General features: G+C 42.3%; 1 protein-coding gene across 3 annotated transcripts; it reads right to left on the bottom strand.

Annotated features, from left to right (window-relative positions):
- Positions 1–429: 429 nt before the first annotated feature.
- On the bottom strand, positions 430–18,685 carry LOC116943837 (thioredoxin domain-containing protein 6-like). Of its 3 annotated transcripts, none has more exons than XM_032957082.2 (18): positions 18,537–18,685; positions 17,174–17,215; positions 16,769–16,826; positions 16,026–16,129; positions 13,111–13,182; positions 12,538–12,654; positions 11,832–11,928; positions 10,737–10,819; positions 9,428–9,520; positions 8,406–8,560; positions 7,057–7,316; positions 6,244–6,388; positions 5,957–6,064; positions 4,794–4,945; positions 4,226–4,370; positions 3,441–3,679; positions 1,655–2,065; positions 430–515 (listed from the first exon to the last, which is right to left on the bottom strand). In XM_032957082.2, the coding sequence occupies exons 2-18, from the start codon at positions 17,204–17,206 to the stop codon at positions 448–450; spliced, it is 2,340 nt and encodes a 779-aa protein (XP_032812973.1). In that variant the 5' UTR covers positions 17,207–17,215; positions 18,537–18,685; the 3' UTR covers positions 430–447. The 3 variants fall into 3 exon arrangements, with proteins under 3 accessions (XP_032812973.1, XP_032812974.1, XP_032812970.1); XM_032957083.2 differs by having other exon boundaries at positions 1,829–2,065; positions 18,541–18,680; XM_032957079.2 differs by having other exon boundaries at positions 18,541–18,679.
- Between the last annotated feature and the right edge of the window lie 8 nt (positions 18,686–18,693).

The raw sequence follows: 18,693 nt of genomic DNA, 5'->3' as shown, positions 1-18,693 counted from the left end.
CAACCGTGCTAATCAGAGGTGCAGGGGGAAGGACAACAAACTTAAAAACAACATTTGAGACCTGTGTGAAATCCATTTGGCTTGGTCATAGTTTAATGACAGTTCATCTCAAAAGTCAGTGCTACTTATACATAGTTCTAACATGCAAACCAGTCTATAAATAGCAACTTTAAACACATGTTGGAAATTATGCAATTCACATTTTAGCATCGTATGATGGGGTTTCAAAAGAAATTCAGAAAATGGGTGAAAAAGACCGCATTATTGTTTACTTGCATCCAGGTTCAAGCACAAAAAACACGAGCAGTTAAAGTGAGATCATTTTCAAGCCACGTCACCCATTTGTTTTCTGGAAGAAAAAAAAATAGAGTGTTTTTATTTGAGAAATTAACATTTGTGTAATATTTCTTTCTGATTTGTATACTTTACCTGTGCTTTGAAGCCTTCCTATGGTCCACCCTGGGATGCCGTTTCTGGCTCCTCTCCATTGCCTGTGGGTGGCTCTGCTGAGGACTCTGCAATGACGATACCAGGAGGGAAGTTTACTTTGAGAGTCGATTTCAGCATGCATGAAACATTGAACACAAGCATCCCTCGTCCTATATTTTAGACCCCATTCTATCTACAAATTGATGTCGAGATTTGATATAATTCAACTGTTACAGGAATAGCCACGTGGATTTGTTCCAGATCTCATTGGGCAGTCGTTCAATATGTTGGATGGTCTGAGATGTCGCACCACAATCACAAACTGGACTCAATGTTCCATTTATGGAGAAAGTGTCCAAAGTCCTGTTAAAGATAAGAAATACAGTATATTGTTGCACCATTTAGAGCATTGATTTTTACAGAAATGAGGCAGGATTTTGTTTTGCATTGCTGGCCCAACATTTGTATGAGGGATCTACAGTCTACAGTACTATTTTGGCATTTGCAATCTGTGAAATCCATTTGGCTTGGGACCACAAAAGAACTTTGCATTTAGAGCCCCAGTGGTCTCCAGCAATCTGCCAACTGCAGTCTGGTCAGCTGTAACAATCTGTGCTTTCAAGACCAGACCATAAACATTTCTATTGAGTTGAATTTATATACATTTTCTCGGTGACACCCATGCTTCTGTTTTTTGGTTAATATGGCACGTACATCTTAGATTGAACTTCACTGAAAGTGATCACAAGCTATTTCCTCCCATTTGCTCAAAAATACCAGTAGCTGTTAGATGACGGAGCAGTCAAGGCGGATATGCCGACAACAGATAAGCAAATCATTTAATCTGAAGACACTGCCCTCAATGGCGTTTCCTATGGGAACCTCCACATCTCAAATGTCTGATGACAAGGATCACTTGAATGCTTGGCATGTTCACACAAGTTAATATCTCCACGTTCAGGAATCGGTCTTTTCAGAAAAATTGGTGGAATACAAGAGATGCGTAAAATTGCTTTAAATCTAGCATATTGTGGCTACTGTACCATACTGTGACAAGACTAGTTTATATAGGTTACCAAACATATTTACTAGAGTCGAGCCAATTTATTAACTATAACACTTAACCTATGTTTAACAGCAGATGGTTAAGTGCTGCATTTTACTCATAACATCAAGGAGTTTTATAACTTTGTAAAATGGCAAAGGTGTTAAGTGTTTTTTAAACCTGTGTGCGGTTGCTTTTGCTCTTCATTCTTGTCTTCGTCACCATCTGCATCACCCACTCTGCCCTCTTCAGCATTCATATCTTTATCATCTTTTCTGTTGCCTGTGCCCACTCTCTTTAACTCTGATTCCCCATCCCTGCCACTATCATCTCCACTGCGAATGCTCTCATTACCTTCCCTTGAAATAGCCCTTTCCTTCTCTTCTCCATCCTTCTTTAGAGCCTCCTCCCTTTCGTTTTCTCCATACACCTTATTTTCCTCTTGTGTTATGTCCTCAGCATTATCATGTGTGTGTCCGTCTACTGCATCCTTCTCAATGGCTCTCTCGCCATCTTGCTTCTCTGTGCTGTCCTCCTCTGTATCGTCTCTGTATTCTGGCGGCTCCACTTTATCCAGGTCCGGTTCCATTCCTACAAAAGCATATGTGGCACAGGGTGTTAAGTAAAGGGTCGTTCATAAGTGTGGACGTTCGTAAGTCGGACAATCGTATCTCGGGGACTGCCTGTACGCCAGATCACTGCTGTGACAGGGCTGCAATCCATAAAATAGGCAGACAGCTTTAGTGGGTTATACGATGCTTTGGGATAACTACTCGTTGAACAATGAGAAGCCTATATCAGGCACTACAACATGTATTTATGAACCTATCTGTGCTGAATTTGAATATTATTCTCTTACATTAATAGTATTTTTCCAGGTGATCTATTTTTCACCCAGATGCAAATATGCCGAAGGAGATTATGGCCAAACCTCGCAACCTGGACCCTCCTGATAAAAGGATTAAATATTAAATTATTTTAAACCTATATATACATTTTCATTAGTTTTGTCTTAATTTTGAGCAGTTGGAACAAAATATGTCCAATACGAGCACCAAGTATAAGTTATGTAACAATGCACTTTATTAATTGACAAATTGTCACAACTAGATAACAAAATGTGAGTCATGAACATTTTATTTTCCATTGTGCATGTAGAAATCAGTGGTATGAAAATATGAGTCAAACAATTGATTCCTATATGCACGATTCTATTCAGTGTGTAGTGGATTCACCTTAGTCGCAGACGTACTCATTGGAGGCAACACATTTATTAATACCAACACATTAACACAAAGGGGTTACTGCCCCTTTACCAGATAACCTATGGTGGTGGACCACCAGGCTAACTACGTTAGTTACTGGGAGTCGCTACAACGGATAGGACCCTCGCTGGGGTCCTCGTCCACGTGTAGGTGACTTCTTCTAGAACGTAGATCTTCAGATGACGGCAGCAACACTGAACCCCGGTCCCTGTGCGGATCCTGCTTTGTATACTGCTGGGTCGTGGCTGGCCCCGCCCTTGGCCACGACCACCTTCGAGAAACTTGTCGTTTCTCGACCCTTCCTGTAGGATCTTACCCTGACATGTGACCACCCCCAGGCCCCCCCACCTGGGGCCCCTGTGTAGATCTTACTGGTCACGTGCCTCCCAGGGTCGGCCAGATTGCCATGGCCTCGGGTAACCTCATCACATGGGTGACACTCTCACACTCCCTCCTGTAGGAGTCAGCAATGCACGCCACGCGTGGTGCCACTGAGCGCTATCCCAGCGCTCGCCGTACCTCGCTAGAGCCGGCATTACTCAGTGGCATTCACGATGTCGCTACATACGTGATGCCCGCAATGTGAGTACATCGCATGCCGTGCCTCTCTAGGGCCGGCACCACACAGTGACACCCGCGATGGCACTACGAGTGCATAGATCAATGTCAATCGATTAATCAATAAATCATTATATCCTTACCTAGAACAGTGCCATCTGGGGAGAAGCTGATGTCACCGAACAGTAAGTGGATGTTCTCTTGGGCATGGTGCAGGTTGGAGGCACCATGCAGTGCGTTCTCTAGCAAGCTGCGAGCAAAGCGTGCGCGCAGAGACTCGGGTGCCGTCTTGCGTGCCACGTCCGGGTCGGCTGGCCCCATGAGTCGCCTCCATTCCTCCACGGCATCCTCACGGTTGAGCACCAGCATCAGGGAAGGCCCCCTATTTTGAAGCCATACATGTAAGGTGTATCCATTTCACTGACCAAAACCTGCTGACCTGTCGCACTAACTTTTTTTATGGGAAGGAAATGAACCCTTTCCCGTTATGATGACGTACGTCTATGTCGTATTTTTTTCTTCCGATTCCACTCCAATGACATACATGTATGTCATTGGAACGGAACCAGAAGAAAAACTAAAATAAACAAACTTTCTCGATACCAAGGCTCCCACAAGGCCATGTGGGAGGGTGTGTGGCACAGTTTGGTGCCAACTATCATAAAGTGCAGTCGTGTTGCTACAGTTCTGTGTGGTGAGTACAATGGGAGTGACCCAACAGTGCAATCACTAAAGAGTACCTGACTATGAATGAAGCCACAAATTATTGTTAGACATGCTGTAATACACAGCCTATGTATGTATATACAACATGGGAGCTATTTTATTTGGGGTTGCAACTTCCTTTAATTTATAGATTTCACTGACAAAAAGCATGTCTTTGTATCATGTATCACTTGCAGTTCAAATCAACAAAAGGCCTCCCTACCGTGACATAAGATCAACGAGCTGGGGGAAGAAAGCCTTGTCTCGGTGCTCGTGGTAAAACTCGGAGGCCAACTCTTGCGACAGCTCCACCTCGCGCATCATGGACACAGTGAAGCCAGCGTCGCGTATCGTGCTCATGATCTCCTCTGTGAAAAATCAGTCGAGCGCATGGTCACTGACGGAGGTTCCGCAGATGGATATCCATGTATCGCGTGCACATATGACATGAATGTATGTTGTGCACATATGACATGAATGTATGTTGTGCACGCTAATGTCAACACAATAAATATAACACATTTACTCAGTGCATGAGATGAGTGCGTGCAAAAATGTAGAATAAAGTAATGAAAAAACAACGCTATATCCTGTGCATTCATTGAATTGTGAATGGTGACCGTAATATCGCTGTGATGTCGTGAAGTAAAACAAATGATGGTGTATACTTTGACCTTCCAAGGGCCTTTTAAATGCAGAACTTTGACCATCACAAGCCTAATTAAATCCAAACGCACACTTTTCAAAGCGCGTTAATGTCATGGTTGCGTGTTGCGATTCACATTAATTACCCTTGTGCTGTGGCAACACATCCGGCTTGATGACGGCCAGCGTTTGCTGTTTGGGGAAGAAGAAATCCAGCTCCTTCTTCGCCTCGGTGGGCGACGCACTGCCATGCAGCTGGTTGATGGGAGCGGCGTCTGAGACGAACTGTGCACGGAGGCTGCAATGCAGGTGCATAAACAGGTACCATGATGGGGTTCCCTATTGCAATGGGACTACAATAGCAGAATTCACTCACTGCTCCGTGTACTGCAACAAAGATGTATAGTTTACTCTCAGTGGTTATTTTACCCCACAATTCTTACACCACTGCTATTGCTGTTTTGACACAGTAAGTCTAAATAGGCAGTGAGGTATAATGCCAGGGATGAGTTTCAGATTTAAATTTCCGATTTTCTGTTTTTTAAGACCAATTCTAATTTTGTGGGACATTCAGATAAAAGTATACAAAAATATCACTGCCCGCACACTTGCAGGATATACTGCCGGGATGGAGGGTTGGTGGTGGGGGGTAGACATGATGTCAGCACACGAACCCGGCTCAATGCTGTGGGATTCGGGTGACATCTTAATGCAGATGTACACAGTGACGTTTCCAATGCGTACCTGCCTGCCCACATGGCAGCCAGAATTCTTTTTTTTTTTAAATCGTTATTGTTTGACATGAAATCTTATTTTTGTAACCATTAAATTGTGATATTTGTAGATTGTTTTACTTTTTTTATTATAATTGAAATAATATTACATTAACATGCTGTTAAGTCACATTTTTATATGAAATATTACGAAAATTTTTCAGATCATCTAATATTTTGTATCTAGGCTGATTTTTGGATTGAGAACATATCAATTTACTGCTCCATAAAGACCTTCCCATGCTGCGTATGCCACGTGAGTTAATTGACCATATTTAACGACACTAATCTGTGCAGGTTGGCGAAGGAGCATTGTACAAGAAAACAATGGATTTGCTGCACTGCCCTCTACTGCCAATATTGCCCTGAAGTAGCCCAAAACACCCGAATTATGCATGGTGATCACCCATCCAAGAGCTATCTAGGCTTATTCCTGCTTAATTACTGAGATCGGATGAGTTAAGGTGCATAGTGAGAGATTTGTTCTTAGGCATATCCTGAGTAATTCAGCCGTGATCCATATTCTGGACACCGACCTCTGGGGAGCTGCTTCCTTGGCCACCTGCAAGTCCTTGGGCCCCAACATGTCCCTCCAGCCCTGTACAGCATCCTTCCTTGCGAGGGCCAGAGCTAGCACTGGCCCGCTGACACAAAGACAAATGCAGTCGAAGGTTTGGTACGCAGTCAGGAAGTTTTGTACAGAGGTAAAACGACACAATTAATCTTACTGGACCAAGGCACCACGTTTTAACGACAATGCATTGCTTTAATCATTACAGCTGCGGTGAGTTGATTTCCAGCGGAATAAAGAGGGTTAGGTCACCTGGTCATGTGTTTGACGAGTGTGCCGAAGTAGTCCTGCCCCTCGTGCTCTCGGTAAAATTCTCTCGCCTGCTCCTCAGTCAGTATCACCTCCTTCTGCATTGCGATGTGGAAACCAGCTTCTTTGATCGCTCCCAACACTGTGTCTGCCATGGTATTAAAAACAGGAGTGCTGTTGCTGCTGGGCTCGCTCTGTTTGAACTCATTTGCTGCCTGGTCTCTATCCTTTGATAGGGATGTGCAAAAACTTCTGAGATAAAAATTAAGAGCATCATTGTTTGGAAGGACAGGGTATGCAGAAACATACAATTAATGTACTTCAGATTTTGCATTCAGCTGCAATATTTAAGGCATTATCTTTCAAATTCCCTCTTGTGGAGCAGTTTTTTCTTTAAAAAAAAGATTAGTTCATCCAACCTAAAAAAAGCAATGTCTTTCCTCTTTTACATTTAACATTCGTGTACCATGTTACTCAGCATGCAGAGTTTTCTGTTACTTACCAATGCGATGCACAATTTAAATACTGTATTTAAATGACCTAAACCAAACAATTGCCACGTGTGTGAACAATGCAATCACACCCAAATAAAGTAATTTTAATTAACCAAGGCTGCGGATACCTCAAATCTAAACAAACCACTGCCATACTTCTATTACTGTCACGGGTCACCTGTAGTCCCAATGACAATAGTCCTCTTCTAATAAAAAAAATCCTCACAGATTATTCACAATGAAGTTTCAAATTTGAAACCTCTACATTTTGCCTTTCTTTCTCAACGCCCTGCTTCTCAATGAATTAATACGCCACAGTTACCTTTCTTCTCCTTAAGCAGGTCTGGGCGGATGAGTGCGAGAGTCCTCTCCACCCTGCTGCCCTGGCGGCTGTCACCACGTGGTGTTCCTGGGGCTGCCCTGTCCACCCATGAGCACCGTCCATCTTCAGGCTCTGCCCGCTCGCCCAAAGCGCCTCGGAGATTTGGGAAGAAGAAGGCCAGCTCGCGGCTCGCCTGTTCCTGGCTGCTGCTGCCGTGCAACGCGTTGAGCGTGGTGTCCGTGCCGTACTGCGCCCGCAAGCTGGGTCAGCAAAAGACAATAAGCAGCATCTTCCATTTGGTTTCTCTTTGCTGATTCAAATTTTGTCATTTGCATGGGTAGTGACATATGAAGGCAAGGATTGGTAGATCTTGCAGACTTGTGAAACGTCTAAACCTACTCAGCTGAGGTAATCAAGAGGTAGCAGGAAACAAACGTGGGTTGTGAACCTTTCGGTACGAAACTTTTTGTGTTATCCCCCCGTATGTACAGCCTTAACACCCTGGTAAATGAGATGTATCTCAAGGGATTTTCCAAGTGAAACTTTTTAAGAAATAATAATGAAAAAGTATACATGAGCTTCACTGGATAATTTAGTTTCTTCCCACATTCAAAACACCATTCAATTTAATTGGTGAAAAATCAGAGCCAGAAGCCTATTGATAAAGAGTCTTAAGACTTGCTGAGGCTTTTCTGGGAAAAATATTTGACATTTTAAGACATGATCATGCTCTGGGCAAGGTTGACCTACTGTACCGATATATATATTATAAGCACACTAAACAGATATATCTGACAATTATTATGAAATATTTTTAGAGCTTACAAAACCAAATTCACACTTAAAGTAAATGTACGCTTATTCTTGGTTCTTTCGGTAAAGTCACGTAGAAGGGAAACAATCAAATATAAAAAATATAAAACAATAAAATTCTCACGACGTTTCGACTGCAGCACAAGCAATCATCATTATTGTTTTATATTTTTATTATTTTATTGTTTCCCTTCTACGTGACTTTACCGAAAGAATCAAGAATATGAATCCCTGCAGTCACGAAAGCTTTAAATCAAAATTTAAACATACGCTCTTAAAGAAACATTGGATTGTGCTTGAAAAAGTACAATATATTTTGAAGTGCCTTTGAGATGAAGTTTTACCATTATATTTTAAGTGCTTTATTCAACAGACAAGAGTAGCTTGAGACACAGTGCATCATTACAAGTAGAACAATCAAAATGTGCATGTAAGAGGTGTTAGACAGTTTCCAAATGAAGAGTGAATGCTGCTTGACTGTGACCAAGCCTTTAAGGGCTGGATTCCCTAGTCTGTGATGAATGTGGGTTCCCCACCAATCTGGTTTCTCAGCCTTTGCCACCTCCAGGTCCGTGGGGCCGATGAGCTCTCTCCATGCGGGAATGACGTCAGTGGCCCCGTCGGGCCGAGACAGCATCAACACGTGGCACGGGCCACTGGACATGAATTGCACCAGCTCTGCAAAGTTGGGCTGCCAACACAACAGAGTCAAACATATGTTAAGCAAACACTTTGGGCAATACCACTCCTTCATTCACAGCAGACATATGGTAAAACAAACGTGCAGATTGTGCAAAGAAACATGCAGTTTAAAAATAGTTTTCTCCCAATTTATATTCCAATCATGGTGTTGCCATAACACATTTTTATTCAATTATCACAGTGAGAAGTTCACCGCCCTGTGCCAGAGTACAGCTGCAGAATATTATGTTACTTAATGACTTCTTAAGTCACATGAATTCAATACTTTTTTAAACACTATGGGCAAACATAATCTTAGTTCTTTTGGTAAAGGCACGTAGAAGGGAAACAATAAAATAATAAAAATATTATTATAAAAATATTATTTTATTGTTTCCCTTCTACGTGACTTTACCGAAAGAACCAAGAATATGAATCCCTGCAGTCACGAAAGCTTTAAATCAAAACTATGGGCAAACCTTTAATATGTCCTGTAAAGAGTGATTGTCCTGTAAAGAGTGATTTTTTTGTCCTCAGAGCTGGAATATGCATAATTAAGTGAAAACTCCACACACTTATTTATTGGTTGTGCATGTTATTGGTGACCATACTAAAATAATTAAATCACAAGGCATGATAACCTGTTTAATTTGTTTTGAGGAATTCATTGTTTCATTTTGAAAGAACTTGACAGTTTCTACATGGTGAGGACAATAACCTGTTTTAGTTGAGGGTAACTGTCTGGATTCAAACCCAGATTATGAGCATAGCCAGTTCAGCACTCTGAAATAGTATTAGCATCCCCAACAATGTGCCGACCTTCTTCACAATGCAATTATGTGTATATTGTGTGTCCAAGGGTGTATGCATGGGATACCTCTCCTGAGCGATGCTGGTAGAAGTCACGTGCTTCCTCGGGCAGCAGTGTCCTCTCTTCATGAGCCACAATCTCAAACCCAGCTTCTTGCACCTATCCCAGACATTGCCATATAAAGCATCATCACAGCCAACATTGGAAACACAGAAACCATGAAGACAGGCTCTTTGGAAAAAACCCAGTCAATCACTCCAGGTTATTGTCCACAACACGTTTAAAAAATTTAACATTAATCTTGATTTGAAGCTTTCGTGACTGCAGGAATCCATACTCTTTGGTTCTTTCGGTAAAGTCACGTAGTTATCGAAACAACGTTTCGATTGCAACACAAGCAATCTTCATCAGGTGGTAAAACCACAACAAGAATGTTTTTTTGCTGAAGTGGGAGAGAGAGCTGCCGTGGCAATAGGTTATATAGGTAAGAAGGGGGGAGGAGCAAGGGGGGAGAGAGAGAGGGGGGGTAGGGGGAGGGGAGCGCTGTGTGAGCGCTAGGGGAAGAGAGGACATGAGGCTGGGGGGAAATGGGCGGGGCTGGAAGTGGGAGGCTGGGAAAGCTGGGGATGCGGGGGGAAATTAACTCGGAAAAATACAGAAGACTAGTACCCGTCATATATGATGGAAACAACCATAAACAGTTAAGGTTTTACCTGGTTAATAACATCCTTCCAATGATTGCTCAATTCGTATCCATCTTCTCGGTTGAAGTTATGTCTATGTTTATATATCTGGATGCCTTCATGAACAAACCTTTGATAGTAGCCCGAAGGTTTGCAGAGTGCCTTGGTCTCGGAAAAAACAATATCATGCGAGCCCAAAGCGTTATAACAATGGTCAGCCACGGCAGAGGTATTGTATTGACTCCAGGGTATTGTTTTACCACCTGATGAAGATTGCTTGTGTTGCAATCGAAACGTCGTGATGTTTTATTTTATTTCTAACTACGTGACTTTACCGAAAGAAATTAAACATTAGTTGTATTTTATATATATGTTTATGCAATATTGATGAAACTTTAAAACATGTATTTTCACAGAAATCAGGAGATATCCCTGATGGTGTGAATTAAGTAACACCACATTTCCCCATCAACTGTTAATTTGGTAGTCAGGCTAGGTGTGCATGTCATCTGCATTTGTAAGTGGTTCTGAGATTGAGCAATGATTAAGGGAGCAAAAGGAACCCACACAGCATCTATGTCAATGCGGGAAACAATGGACATGAATTCAATGTTAATATTTTGAGTGTCTCAGAGGCTCACATTGGCTGCTTTAAGAGTGAAATCCTCTAAGATTGGCACATGCATCGTTACCTTCATGATGATTTCCTCCACTTTCCCCTTAGCGACCACGTCTGGCTTGATGAGGGCCACAGTGTATGGGTGGCTCGTGAGAGCTGCAAACAGGAATGAGCATCAACAACATACTCAGTGCCCTGGAACAATGCGACCACATCCACACGTAGCCTGCTGCTTAGATCCAATCTCATATAAATCAATTTTAATTGAAGAATTCAAAATAATGCTAAGCAAACATATCTTAGGTTTAAAATCAATGAGAATTGCCAGTGAAGTAATTTGTCTCTAACAAAAAATGGAAAGATGATTGCCTGAAAAAATGTACCATGTACATTTACTGCAATTTGTTCAACTGGATTTGGATTAACTGTAAAATAAATGCACATTTATTTAACTGGGAAGCCTCACGGTGGCGAGATGTTAACTACCTCGCCTGGTATACAGGAGATCGTCGGTTCAATACCGACCCTGGCGGCTGGATATTTGGAGTTTGCATGTTCTCTTCGTGGTCGTGTGGATTTTTCTCCGGGTCCTCCAGTTATTCCCTCCAATTAAGAAACATGCGTTTAGAGTATTTGGCTGCTACAAATTTACACGTGATAAGCCACCTCGCTGAGTGATCATTTTCCCTCCACATTTAGAAACATGCATTTAAAGTATATGGCTGCGATACATTTCCACATTATGGGCCACTTCGTTGAGCTATCATTTGTGGCAAGGTCGTTTCTGAAAAAGAGCTTTACAGTAAAACCTTGGATTGCGAGTAACTTGGTCTGCGAGTGTTTTGCAAGATGAGCAAAATTTTAAAATAAATATGAATTTGATAAACGAGCGAGGTCTTGCAATACGAGTAGCGCGTATACGCTTTGTCTGCCTAGTGTCACGTGATCACAACTGATATACGAGTGCTTTCATATACGAGTGCTTTGGATTACAAACACGCTTTCGGAACGAATTATGCTCGCAATCCAAGGTTTTACTGTATAACTCAGTGGGCCTTACCTTGTAAAATAAAAATAGTCATATTTTTCATGAGACTTCTGCAATGTATCTTGGCCAATTCATTTTTAAAGAGTGTTTTGCACTTCTTGTGTAAATATGCACCCTCACCCTCTTCCCCTTCTTCCTCTTCTTGATCTTGCTGTCCCCGAGAGGTCTTTATATCCCAGTCATTGTCCTCCATGCTCTGCAGGGCAGTGTCTTGCACCTGCAACCCAAATTGCCCATTAATTTATACAACTCTCACTTAAACGTATATGCGCAATTGATTCATATTTATCTGTGATCTGACAGTAATTATAAAGATGGAAATAGGATATTCACTTCATGTCCAACTATAGTGTAGTTTCCAACTATCAGTCAATATGGCTGTACTCTGCTCTCAAGAAGGCATCACCTCAAAGATTATTCTGATATATGTTTCTAAGACTGTAAATGATAACAGCAGCTATGCTTTTGATTGTCATTGTACACTCCGAACACATTTTATTTATTTAAGTTTGATTATTCATCTGTTTTACTCAAGCTCTGTTCTCTTGAGTATACATTACTAATTCTGTCCTGGAATGTAACTGCAACTGGGCCATGGCATCTCTATGGAACCGTCCGTAAACCTGAGCAAATGAGAGCAATCCATTACCTCTCGAGGGCTCGTTTGGTAATTATCAGTCCTGCTTTAATACAAAAATTAGTTGAGAAAGTTTATGGAACTTTAGCCATATTGTCAAGTGGGAACACATTCCACTCGTTTACAAACCTACAACGCTACTCCTTTAAGTGTAACAGGAACATGGGACAAATCTCAGCTACTGCTCACCACCAGGCGCTCGCCTCCTTCCTCCAGAACTCGCTTTTCAGCCTGCAGCTGTGCCAGGATTTTCCGCTGTAGAACGGGAGCATTGGCGCCACGCACTACATCCACGAGCTCCCCGCCCTACGTGATACATGGGTCAAATGGGTGTGAAAATGTATCTCTGAGCTGAAAATTCGAAGCATCCAAATTCAAATGTGTTTTGGAATATATGGTTGTATGATATTTATATATACTGGAAATGTTATACTTTTTAACTATTAAACACAAATTAAAAACAAGTATGACTCACGCCTTTTGGCGTCATGGTCGAGCACCAATTGGGTCGAGGCTCAAAAGAAAGCCGTCCCGTCCCTTGATGTGGACCAATCAGTTTCAAGGTCAATGCATACATTATCATAGTATGTTTTTTGTTTGCAATTTGACTGCAGGTATTGTGGTTAATGCAGACATGAATCCTTGTAAAAAAAGGTTTCAGTTTTGTTGCCAGAAAAAAGGGGAAAAACCCTATTATTATACTTTGGTACTGGCAAAGGAGGTCTAATGATGAAGTATGACTCAATCCATAAAATAACTTACAGCATGAAAGAGGAAGGTTGGCTCACATTTCCCCCTGTACTTGTCGAATGCCTCCACACTGTCAGCTTCTGCCTGTAAATCGGATGCCACTTAAATCATAACATGATACAGTGAGGGAAAAAAGTATTTGATCCCCTGCTGATTTTGTACGTTTGCCCATTGACAAAGAAATGATCAGTCTATCATTTTAATGGTAGGTTTATTTGAAGTGAGAGACAGAATAACAACAACAAAAATCCAGCAAAACGCATGTCAAAAATGTTATAAATTGATTTGCATTTTAATGAGGGAAATAAGTATTTGACCCCCTCTCAATCAGAAAGATTTCTGGCTCCCAGGTGTCTTTTATACAGGTAACGAGCTGAGATTAGGAGCACACTCTTAAAGGGAGTGCTCCTAATCTCAACTTGTTACCTGTGTAGTGGAGTAGAAAGGTGCGTATTGCATGGAAACAGAGACAGTGCGGGTTATGTTGGGTCAGCCTGTTGTGAAGGCAAAGTCATTGGGGTTATGTTGGGTCAGCCTGCAACGAAGGCAAATACAGTGCAGGTTACGTTGGGGCAATTAAGCTGGGAGAGCCAAGGACGGCAGTGATTGGTTGGGGCTGTTGCCAGGGCTGGAGAGGCGTCTTGAAGTCTGGCGAGAAGCAGGTGTACGGATCACGTGGGGTGCCGTTGGGACGCGGACTAATTAATTTGTGCGTAATGAGAGCGGGGATAAATTGGGGGGTCCGCAATTGGAGCGGGAGTTGGAGTTGGGAGCTGGACGAGGCAAGACATGGAGTTTGGAGGAGAGTTTGGAGACAGAGTGGGGGACGGAGTTTGGAGACAGAATTGGAAACAGAGTTTGGAGACAGAATTGGAAACAGAGTTTGGAGACAGAATTGGAAACAGAGTTTGGAGACGGAGTTGGAGATGGAGTTTGGAAACAGAGTGTGGAGTGAAGCTGAAGAAGAGAAGCAGCTAGCAGTAGAGAGAGCGTAACGATAGCAGAGCTGAAGTAGAGAGTAGCTAGCAGTAGGGAGAGCGTAACGATAGCGGAGCTGAAGAAGAGAAGTAGTTAGCAGTGGAGAGAGCATAGCGATAACGGAGCTGGAGATGAGAATAGCCAGTAGTGGAGAGAGCGTAGTGATAGCGGAGCTGGAGTCGCTGGGTGCGGAGTCGCTGGGTGCGGAGTCGCTGGGTGCGGAGTCGCTGGGTGCGGAGTCGGTGAGTGCGGAGTCGCTGGGTGCGGAGTCGCTGAGTGCGGAGTCGCTGAGTGCGGAGTCGCTGAGTGCGGAGTCGCTGAGTGCGGGGCAAGCGAAGTAATCGTGGGGAGTGGAGAGACAAAGGTGGCGAGCGAGTCGAGTGAAGCACGACAAGCGAGCCGTGGCGACCAGGATACTGTAGAATGTGGAGGACATGCTGAGAGTTGTAAATAAAGCGGTGTTCGAAGAAAGACAGAAGTTGTCCGAGTGAAATCGAACACTACACCTGTATAAAAGACACCTGTCCACAGAAGCAATCAATCAATCAGATTCCAATCTCTCCACCATGGCCAAGACCAAAGAGCTCTCCAAGGATGTCGGGGACAAGATTGTAGACCTACACAAGGCTGGAATGGGCTACAAGACCATTGCCAAGCAGCTTGGTGAGAAGGTGACAACAGTTGGTACGATTATTCGCAAATGGAAGAAACACAAAAGAACTGTCAATCTCCCTCGGCCTGGGGCTCCATGCAAGATCTCACCTCGTGGAGTTGCAATGATCATGAGAACGGTGAGGAATCAGTCCAGAACTACATGGGAGGATCTTGTCAATGATCTCAAAGCAGCTGGGACCATAGTCACCAAGAAAGCACATATACATGCCCAACTGAAGTTTGCAAATGAACATCTGAATGATTCAGAGGACAACTGGGTGAAAGTGTTGTGGTCAGATAAGACCAAAATGGAGCTTTTTGGCATCAACTCAACTCGCCGTGTTTGGAGGAGGAGGAATGCTGCCTATGACCCCAAGAACACCATCCCCACCGTCAAACATGGAGGTGGAAACATTATGCTTTGGCGGTGTTTTTCTGCTAAGGGGGCAGGACAACTTCACCGCATCAAAGGGATGATGGACGGGGCCATGTACCGTCAAATCTTGGGTGAGAACCTCCTTCCCTCAGCCAGGGCATTGAAAATGGGTCGTGGATGAGTATTCCAGCATGACAATGACCCAAAACACACGGCCAAGGCAACAAAAGAGTGGCTCAAGAAGAAGCACATTAAGGTCCTGGAGTGGCCTAGCCAGTCTCCAGACCTTAATCCCATAGAAAATCCTTGGAGGGAGCTGAAGGTTCGAGTTGCCAAACGTCAGCCTCGAAACCTTAATGACTTGGAGAAGATCTGCAAAGAGGAGTGGGACAAAATCCCTCCTGAGATGTGTGCAAACTTGGTGGCCAACTACAAGAAACATCTGACCTCTGTGATTGCCAACAAGGGTTTTGCCACCAAGTACTAAGTCATGTTTTGCAGAGGGGTCAAATACTTATTTCTCTCATTAAAATGCAAATCAATTTATAACATTTTTGACATGCGTTTTTCTGGATTTTGTTGTTATTCTTTCTCTCACTGTTCAAATAAACCTACCATTAAAATTATAGACTCATCATTTCTTTGTCAGTGGGCAAACGTACAAAATCAGCAGGGGTTCATGATGTTCTCCAAATATATTTCGGCGATTTTGATTTAAAGCTTTCGTGACTGCAGTAATTCATATTCTTAGCTCTTTCGGTAAAGTCACGTTGAAGGGAAACAATAAAATAATAATAATAATATATGTTATATAATTTTATTGTTTCCCTTCAACGTGACTTTACCGAAAGAGCTAAGAATATATTTTGGAGATGTTTTCTAAAACAGCTTCATTTCAAGGACACACACAACTGCATACCGCTGCGAAGTGCAGTAAGTCATCTCCCAGCTCATTTTTTATTTTCCGGAACAGACTCATCACAGCTTTGCAGGGTCCACACCATGCTGGGTACACGTCTGTCACTGCAGTGGCAAACAGAACAGCACTGCATAGTCAGAAGAGATGAACAAGTGACTTAACCTCAAAAGGACTGCAATGTGCAAAACAACACATCTTTTTTCGTAGAACAATATACATATAGTGCAAGTTGGTTTAGATTATACCAGAATTATTATATAGTATGGCAAGTCCTCGCTTAACGCATGTTAACACGCCTTTTCGCTATAACTTTTCGCACAACATAGAACGCGTCCGCATATAACGTGCCCATTATCACGCGGTTTTTTAATGGTCGACAATGTACTTTTTTGAGAAGCGTGGCTGAGCGATACGATACAGTATGTGGAATGATACCTCAGTTATTTATCCAGGCATCTTACTGTATGTGCACACAGTATCCTGCTAAACTTTCTCCTTACGTTATATATGGGGAAATTGTTTTTGCTTAACGCGGCCCTATTCAGGAACGCATCTACCGCGTTAAACGAGGACTTACTGTATTTAATAGAACTGTTCACCTGATGACAAATGGAGTACGGACTTGACGTACTTTGAAATGTTTGTAAATGAACTCATGACGTAGTATACAATGTATATGAAAATACATTGTCCTGTTTGCATGTGTGAATCATGAGATTGCAGAAAGGTCATGGAGTTGTCACCTATTAATCCTCTCAATGCCATCAACTCATCCCACTGTTCCTGGTTGGAGATGAGCACCTGAGGAAGCCCAAAATCACACATTGAGTTTATATTTACTGATTTGTGACACGGAAAGGCCTCGGCATCCGCAAAGGGTTAGCTTTTTTTAAAATCTGCTCTTAAAGTTGAATTAGCGAATTTAGATACAATGTTTATATCGGAGGAGGGTGAGGTTCCCTGTGGTCGACTGAACATTCGGGAGAAATTTTTAATTGTTTCGTAAGATAAATCCTGTACTGTTAACATACAGAACATCCAAATACTTTATAAAATTGTACAAGAATACAAATTGTGTACTGGCTTTTAAAAATAAAATTAGGTCCAACAAAACTAATCAAAGAAATTGCCAAAATGTTTATTTTTACCTGCAGTTGTATTTCCTTCTTTTTGGCTGCCATTCCAAGTTGCTGTTGTAAAATACAAACGTATCATACACGCGCGTAAGTGTGATTTACGGAGGTCATGTTTTATATACACGCTATAAAATAGCAATTATGCACAACCATTGAAATAAAAATAAATAAACATTGTGTTCAAGAGACAACTCCCCCAAAAAAGCAGCTCTTGCAGATACAGAACGTCCCGAGCTGACACCGCTACACGGACGCATTGCAACTAAGGGCGCCAGAATGACACGCTCGACCGCATCTTTAAAGTACTCTACAGTATTACTTTCTCATGAATGACAACTTCAAATGTACAGCCTGGCTAAGTATCTACAAGTAGTAACGTTGTTATTTATGTAACCAGGTGATGAAATACGGGCTCGTAGAGACACATGGCGACCTGGGATACGTGAAGACATTTTTAATACAACTGAATATTTAAACATACTCTTTGGTTCTATTGGGTAAAGTCACGTAGGTGAAAATAAAATAACCAAAAATCACGACGTTTCGGCCACAACACAAGCGGCCATCATCAGGTGAGGGGACGAGACTGTCCTCCAGACTGTCCTCCAGGCAGTCTCGTCCCTTCACCTGATGAAGGCCGCTTGTGTTGTGGCCGAAACGTCGTGATTTTTTGTTATTTTATTTTCACCTACGTGACTTTACCAAATAGAACCAAAGAGTATGGATCCTAGCAGTCACGAAAGCTTTAAATCTAGAATTGAATATTTAAACAAATTATGACTTTAATAAAAACTCATACCTGTCAATCACTTATCAGTGCCCTACCTTATTACAGACCAATTCAGACCTTATTGGTTACCACCCCATGCCCAGATAAATTTAATAGTTCATTCTACAAAGTCCCATCACAAGGGAGAAACACAAATAGACACAATTATATTTTTTTGCCCGTATCGAAACGGCTGTACGCCGTATGGACCCGAAAAGCGTACGGGTTAACACGGCATGACAAACTACTTTATTTAAATTCTCACGATTATTATTTTGTTGTTTCCCTTCAACGTGACTTTACCGAAAAAACTAAGAATATGAATTACTGCAGTCACGAAAGCTTTAAATCAAAATTTACTTTATTTAACTCTAGATGTGCACAAAGTTGGACACAGCCCAGTAGCAACGGCGAACTTCAATTGCGCATGTGTTTTAAATGTACTCGAAACCTGATGCGATTACAAGACGTGAGCTATTGCCTCTGAACCGCGTCTGCCAATAGTTTATGAACTTCGCCAGCGGTGAAACGACGACGATTGACATTAAACAAGCGTGCAACACAAACAATATTCATCACCGCAACAGCAGCACGACGTTAACTTACTTCCTATTTGATTGCTGTTGTTATGATTGTAAGTAACAATAATTATTGCCGTTGTTGTTAAGAGAGTAAAAGATTCTCGCTGCGAAATTAAAAAAAAAACTCTTTTGACTCGGCGTCGCCGTCGCTTGGCAACCGCGTCACGTGACATCGCATCAAC

Source organism: Petromyzon marinus, chromosome 19, assembly GCF_048934315.1.
Source record: "Petromyzon marinus isolate PM22_M1 ecotype Great Lakes invasive population chromosome 19, UKy_Petmar_22M1.pri1.0, whole genome shotgun sequence".
NCBI lineage: Eukaryota > Metazoa > Chordata > Hyperoartia > Petromyzontiformes > Petromyzontidae > Petromyzon > Petromyzon marinus.
This window is presented reverse-complemented; position numbering and strand designations above follow the sequence as displayed.

Excerpts from the sequence above, each read along its gene's own strand:
- LOC116943837 (XM_032957082.2), bottom strand. The coding sequence starts at position 17,206 with ATGGCAGCCAAAAAGAAGGAAATACAACTGCAG. Across the intron at positions 12,655-13,110 it reads CAACCTTCCTCTTTCATGCT|GGCGGGGAGCTCGTGGATGT; the intron begins GTAAGTTATTTT and ends TGTATCACGTAG. Across the intron at positions 8,561-9,427 it reads ACCAGCATCGCTCAGGAGAG|CCCAACTTTGCAGAGCTGGT; the intron begins GTATCCCATGCA and ends TTGTGTTGGCAG.